The sequence below is a fragment of the Palaemon carinicauda genome, chromosome 3 (assembly GCF_036898095.1).
Source record: "Palaemon carinicauda isolate YSFRI2023 chromosome 3, ASM3689809v2, whole genome shotgun sequence".
Lineage (NCBI taxonomy): Eukaryota > Metazoa > Arthropoda > Malacostraca > Decapoda > Palaemonidae > Palaemon > Palaemon carinicauda.
This window is the reverse complement of record NC_090727.1, coordinates 144535949-144543448: the sequence shown is the minus strand read 5'-3', so window position 1 is coordinate 144543448 and position 7500 is coordinate 144535949. Positions and strand designations below refer to the sequence as shown.

General features: G+C 40.5%; 1 protein-coding gene across 1 annotated transcript; it reads left to right on the top strand.

Annotated features, from left to right (window-relative positions):
* The first annotated feature begins 19 nt into the window (after window positions 1-19).
* Window positions 20-3031, top strand: LOC137634482 (uncharacterized). The gene has a single exon (XM_068366908.1). It carries the CDS (start codon window positions 20-22, stop codon window positions 3029-3031), a length of 3012 nt encoding a protein of 1003 aa, XP_068223009.1.
* Window positions 3032-7500: the final 4469 nt, after the last annotated feature.

The following is a 7500-nucleotide window of genomic DNA, read 5'->3' as shown; positions in this document are numbered from 1 at the left end:
CTTAAGACCCTTGGAGACCATGTTTGATGGGCGGGACATCTTAAGACCCTTAGAGCCCAGGTTTGATGGGAGGGACATCTTAAGACCCTTAGAGCCCAGGTTTGATAAGAGGGATATCTTAAGACCCTTAGAGACCACGTTTGATGGGAGGGACATCTTAAGACCCTTAGAGCCCAGGTTTGATGGGAGGGACATCTTAAGACCCTTAGAGCCCAGGTTTGATGGGAGGGACATCTTAAGACCCTTAGAGCCCAGGTTTGATGGGAGGGACATCTTAAGACCCTTAGAGCCCAGGTTTGATAAGAGGGATATCTTAAGACCCTTAGAGACCACGTTTGATGGGAGGGACATCTTAAGACCCTTAGAGACCACGTTTGATGGGAGGGACATCTTAAGACCCTTAGAGCCCAGGTTTGATAAGAGGGATATCTTAAGACCCTTAGAGACCACGTTTGATGGGAGGGACATCTTAAGACCCTTAGAGCCCAGGTTTGATAAGAGGGATATCTTAAGACCCTTAGAGCCCAGGTTTGATGGGAAGGACATCTTAAGACCCTTAGAGCCCAGGTTTGATGGGAGGGACATCTTAAGACCCTTAGAGCCCAGGTTTGATAAGAGGGATATCTTAAGACCCTTAGAGACCACGTTTGATGGGAGGGACATCTTAAGACCCTTAGAGCCCAGGTTTGATGGGAGGGACATCTTAAGACCCTTAGAGCCCAGGTTTGATGGGAGGGACATCTTAAGACCCTTAGAGCCCAGGTTTGATAAGAGGGATATCTTAAGACCCTTAGAGACCACGTTTGATGGGAGGGACATCTTAAGACCCTTAGAGCCCAGGTTTGATGGGAGGGACATCTTAAGACCCTTAGAGCCCAGGTTTGATGGGAGGGACATCTTAAGACCCTTAGAGCCCAGGTTTGATAAGAGGCACATCTTAAGACCCTTAGAGCCCAGGTTTGATGGGAGGGACATTTTAAGACCCTTAGAGCCCAGGTTTGATAAGAGGGATATCTTAAGACCCTTAGAGACCACGTTTGATGGGAGGCACATCTTAAGACCCTTAGAGCCCAGGTTTGATGGGAGGGACATCTTAAGACCCTTAGAGCCCAGGTTTGATAAGAGGGATATCTTAAGACCCTTAGAGCCCAGGTTTGATAAGAGGGATATCTTAAGACCCTTAGAGACCACGTTTGATGGGAGGGACATCTTAAGACCCTTAGAGCCCAGGTTTGATGGGAGGGACATCTTAAGACCCTTAGAGCCCAGGTTTGATGGGAGGGACATCTTAAGACCCTTAGAGCCCAGGTTTGATGGGAGGGACATCTTAAGACCCTTAGAGCCCAGGTTTGATGGGAGGGACATCTTAAGACCCTTAGAGCCCAGGTTTGATAAGAGGGATATCTTAAGACCCTTAGAGACCACGTTTGATGGGAGGGACATCTTAAGACCCTTAGAGCCCAGGTTTGATGGGAGGGACATCTTAAGACCCTTAGAGCCCAGGTTTGATGGGAGGGACATCTTAAGACCCTTAGAGCCCAGGTTTGATAAGAGGCACATCTTAAGACCCTTAGAGCCCAGGTTTGATGGGAGGGACATCTTAAGACCCTTAGAGCCCAGGTTTGATGGGAGGGACATCTTAAGACCCTTAGAGCCCAGGTTTGATAAGAGGGATATCTTAAGACCCTTAGAGACCACGTTTGATGGGAGGGACATCTTAAGACCCTTAGAGACCACGTTTGATGGGAGGGACATCTTAAGACCCTTAGAGCCCAGGTTTGATGGGAGGGATATCTTAAGACCCTTAGAGACCACGTTTGATGGGAGGGACATCTTAAGACCCTTAGAGACCACGTTTGATGGGAGGGACATCTTAAGACCCTTAGAGCCCAGGTTTGATGGGAGGGACATCTTAAGACCCTTAGAGCCCAGGTTTGATGGGAGGGACATCTTAAGACCCTTAGAGCCCAGGTTTGATAAGAGGGATATCTTAAGACCCTTAGAGACCACGTTTGATGGGAGGGACATCTTAAGACCCTTAGAGCCCAGGTTTGATAAGAGGGATATCTTAAGACCCTTAGAGACCACGTTTGATGGGAGGGACATCTTAAGACCCTTAGAGACCACGTTTGATGGGAGGGACATCTTAAGACCCTTAGAGCCCAGGTTTGATGGGAGGGACATCTTAAGACCCTTAGAGCCCAGGTTTGATAAGAGGGATATCTTAAGACCCTTAGAGCCCAGGTTTGATAAGAGGCACATCTTAAGACCCTTAGAGCCCAGGTTTGATGGGAGGGACATTTTAAGACCCTTAGAGCCCAGGTTTGATAAGAGGGATATCTTAAGACCCTTAGAGACCACGTTTGATGGGAGGGACATCTTAAGACCCTTAGAGCCCAGGTTTGATGGGAGGGACATCTTAAGACCCTTAGAGCCCAGGTTTGATAAGAGGGATATCTTAAGACCCTTAGAGACCACGTTTGATGGGAGGGACATCTTAAGACCCTTAGAGACCACGTTTGATGGGAGGGACATCTTAAGACCCTTAGAGCCCAGGTTTGATGGGAGGGACATCTTAAGACCCTTAGAGCCCAGGTTTGATGGGAGGGACATCTTAAGACCCTTAGAGCCCAGGTTTGATAAGAGGGATATCTTAAGACCCTTAGAGACCACGTTTGATGGGAGGGACATCTTAAGACCCTTAGAGACCACGTTTGATGGGAGGGACATCTTAAGACCCTTAGAGCCCAGGTTTGATGGGAGGGACATCTTAAGACCCTTAGAGCCCAGGTTTGATGGGAGGGACATCTTAAGACCCTTAGAGCCCAGGTTTGATAAGAGGCACATCTTAAGACCCTTAGAGCCCAGGTTTGATGGGAGGGACATTTTAAGACCCTTAGAGCCCAGGTTTGATAAGAGGGATATCTTAAGACCCTTAGAGACCACGTTTGATGGGAGGGACATTCATTGTTCTCAAGTCTTGGGTAGTGCCAAAGTCTCTGTACCATGGTCTTCTACTGTCTTGGATTAGAGATCTCTTGCTTGAGGGTACACTCGGGCACACTGTTCTATTTTGTTTCTCTTCCTCTTGTTATTTTGAAGTTTTTATGTTTATATATGAAAGATTTTTTTCAATGTTATTATTGTTCTTAAACTTCTTGTAGTTCATTTCCTTATTCGCTTTCCTCACTGGACTATTTTTCCCTGTTGGAGACCTAGGGTTTATAGCATCCTGCTTTTCCACCTAGGGTTGTAGCTTAGCAAGTAATAATAATAATAATAATAATAATAATAATAATAATAATAATAACCCAGGTCTGATGGGAGGAACAACCGAAGTCCCTTATACCGAGGTCTATTGGGAGGGACATTTCAAGACCCTTAGAGCCTAGGATGATTAATTTTCCTCCAAGCTTAGAGCTCTGCTCTGATGGCAGGGATATTTTAAGCCCCTGTAGCTAAGGTCTGATGGGAGGAACATCTTAAGAACATTAGAGTCCTGGTCTAATGGGAAAAACATTATAATCCCCTATACCCAAAGTCTGATGGGAGGAATATCCTTAGTGCCTTATAACTCAGGTTTGATAGTAGGAACATCTTAAGTCCCTTATAGCCAAGGTCTTATAGGGGGGGGGGGAACATCTCAAGTCCCTTATAATTCAGGTCTGATAGGAGGAACATCCCAAGTCCCTTATAGCCAATGTCTGATGGGAGGAATATCCTAAGTCCCTTAAAAACCCCGGAATGATGGGAGGGATATCCTAAGTCACTTATAGACCAGGTGTCATCGGAGGGAAATCCCAAGCCCCTTATAACCCAGGTCTCATGGATGTTCATTAAAGCCCAGGTTTCATGGGAGGGACATCCCATGCCCCTAATAGCCCAGGTCTGATGGGAGGAACCCTACGTCCCTTATAGCAAGGTCTGATGAGAGGGACATCTTAAGTCCCTTATATCCCAGGTCTAGTGGGATGGACATCCTAATACCTTTATAGTCAAGGTCCGGTGAGAGGGACATCCTAAGTTGCTAATAGCACAGCTCTGATGGGATGGCCATCCTAAGACCTTTATAGTCAAGGTCTGATGAGAGGGACATCCTAAGTTCCTTATAGTCCAGGTCTGTTGGGATGGCCATCCTAAGACCTTTATAGTCGAGGTCTGATGAGAGGGACATCCTAAGTTCCTTATAGTCCAGGTCTGTTGGGATGGCCATCCTAAGACCTTTATAGTCAAGGTCTGATGAGAGGGACATCCTAAGTTCCTTATAGTCCAGGTCTGTTGGGATGGCCATCCTAAGACCTTTATAGTCCAGGTCTGTTGGGAGGGACATCCCAAGTCTTTCATAGCCCAGGTCTGATGGGAAGGTTCATCCCAAGTTCCTTGTAGCCAAGGTCTGATGAAAGGAGAAATGTCCCTGAGACAGTAATTGTAATATTCAGAAAATTTTAATAAATAAGAAGTTAATTTAACTGTGATTATATCGTCACTCTCGGAGTCCACACATATATTATCAAAATTTAATGCCTTTTCAAGAAGGTCTATGTACACATCTCCATCATTATCGAAAGTATATCTCTATCACTGCAAGGGTGACACTGATTCTGTAATAAAATTACAATAATGAAGGAAAAATAATAGAACGATTAAATTTCTGCGATTAAATCTCTGAATGATCTTACTCTCTCTGCTGTGTTATCACTTTTGCAATGATCAGTAAAATCTAATGATTAAATGAAAGAAACTAACGCTCTTTGTGGTGCAATGCAAATCACGAACACTTATTGATCTTGAGTCTGTGGTTAAGATACGGAACTTATGATCTATTATTATGGCATGCTGATAATGCTAAGTCAGTCCCTGACTAAACAGCAACAAAAATGTCAGCTGTTCTCTATTCAATAAAGAAAGTAAAGGTAAGAGAAGTTAAAGAAAGAGAGAACGATTAGAGTTGTGAATTTTGACCTCGTGACCCGGCGTTGACTGGGAGCTATTAAGCATCAAGGTACTACGGGGTAGCCAAAGCTAAGTAAGGCTAGATAACACAAAAGAAGAAAGGAAGCCGGAACAAAGTTGTAATAGAAGACTAAAGAAAAAAAAAGAAGAGAAAGATAAAACAGAGAATGTTTATGGAACAACTTGTTCTTTTACAACCCTGGCAATTAGGGCAATAAAGACAGTATTAAATGTTATATATTTACAGCACATTCTCAACGGTGGGGAAGTAAGATATTTTCAAACCATGCTCTTACCACCATATGTTGATGATGCACGATTTCCTAAACGCTGTCTTAATTAACTCTACACCGAAATAACGATGAGTATTCTTTGCCCTCTTTCCTTACTTGACTCAGTAATAAGATAATAAAAAATAACATGATTTGTTAGTGACGCCAAATACTTTCAGCCATTCAAACTAATGCTGCGACAATATCTTAAGTACCTAAAAGAAATTATTTCCCATTTACTAATAAACCATATATCTTATTTTGATGGGACTGATGCTCATACTCACCAGAAAGATGTCATTTACAGTATATTACGCAAAACATCCCAGTTGGCCGTGTGCTTGTTTATTTCAAAAACACATTAATGACTCAATTATGGAATATCTTTTATTTTCAAATGTGCGGAATGATTAAAATTAAATGGTCAAGCAAAACTTTTCTATATAATCTACAAGGTAAAGAAGGGTTCATTCACCTAAACTAGTTGAAATACTGTCACAAAAACTAAATGACTTGATTGTTATTAACAACTCGAATCATGTGGTGTTTTGTGACAATAGTTTTTAACTGATGTAGGGGCATCGCAAGTCCCTTATAGATCATGTTTGCTCTGGTTTGATGGGAGGAACATCTTAAGTCCCTTATAACCGCGGTCTGATGGGAGGGATATCACAAGTCCCTTACAAATCTGGTGATAGAGGATTTAGTTAACAGTGATGGACGCTTATTGGAAGGCACCAAATTTTTTACCGCCAGATATAGAAAACCAAATACTAATCCTGTGTCTTATGAGTATTTCCTTCTATTTGCATCGAGATGTAAGCACACGTAAGGTTGTTTCAAATAAAAAAATTCCCACACACACACATACACACACAATATATATATATATATATATATATATATATATATATATATATATATATATATATATATATATAAAACCATAAGGAGGATTAGAGCATGGAAATCTGTAATAAACCTCCTTCCCCATGAACCTTTCATTTCTCCCCTTCAATACTTCGCTTTGGAATTCTCCTCTTCTTCTCTTGTTTTCCCTGACTTTAAAATCTTCCTTCATTTTAAAGAAGGAGTCGCAATTTTTTAAAAATTGTTCTTGTTTTCACAAACAAGGGCTATAACTTCAAAATTGATTATGAAAAATATTTCTAGAAAATAAAACATCTCACAAAACATTTTCCCTTTCCTTTCAGATACGGTAACATAAATATCCACAACAACAAGATAAGCCATAACACAAGATGAAGAAGGAATATCCAAGACAACACAACATCGACAAGACAAAAAGGACCCAAAGCCAAATAATTGACGTTCGTACTTGGTTGAAGAACAGAAATTTATTGAGCGATAACTGTGGAGGTTAGTCAACTTAAATGCATATCTCTATATTAATTTCTTTACATACTTCGTCGTGAATGTTACTAAATTCACGGTAAAACTTTTAAGAACCATATTCCTGATTATCATTTCATTTGTCTCATTGTCCTGATATAAGTTTTATTATGCCCTTAACAGATGGGTTTGTCTGTGACTCATTTCTGTCTAATTTCCCGAGAAAAATATGATTCATAGGCCTGTTCTTAAGGGTGCATTTCATCTATTTCATAAGTTTATTTGTTTGTGCATATCTTATTTCGGAAGCTTTACTGCATTAGTTCATCCACGTTTCAAAAGATATAAAGTATGAATTTGGCAGAGACCGCGGTATTACTTTTCCTTTGGAGCCACCCACAGGTAGAAATCACTTATATGCGAAATATATAGAAGCACACACACAAATTTATATACATATATATGTATATATATATATATATATATATATATATATATATATATATATATATATATACACATATATATGTATATATATAGATATAGATATGTATGTAGATTTAGATATGTATATAGATATAAATGTATATATATATATATATATATATATATATATATATATATATATATATATATATATATTTATATATATATACATACGTCTCATATAAATATTGGGTTTATAAGAACTTGTGAATTAAAATCCATTACCATATTCCTGTTACCAAGACAAGAATGTAAATATGCGATTACTTCCGCATGCATGCAGATCACCGCTAAATCAAGCACAGTGTGATAGGAAATTCAAGACTGTCATTAGTCTTCAATAACACAGAAACAACAATCAGTAGATTAAAATTTAGACCTAAAGTTTGCCAATGACCTATCCGTCTGTTAAGACTTTTACACTTGACGGTAAGTC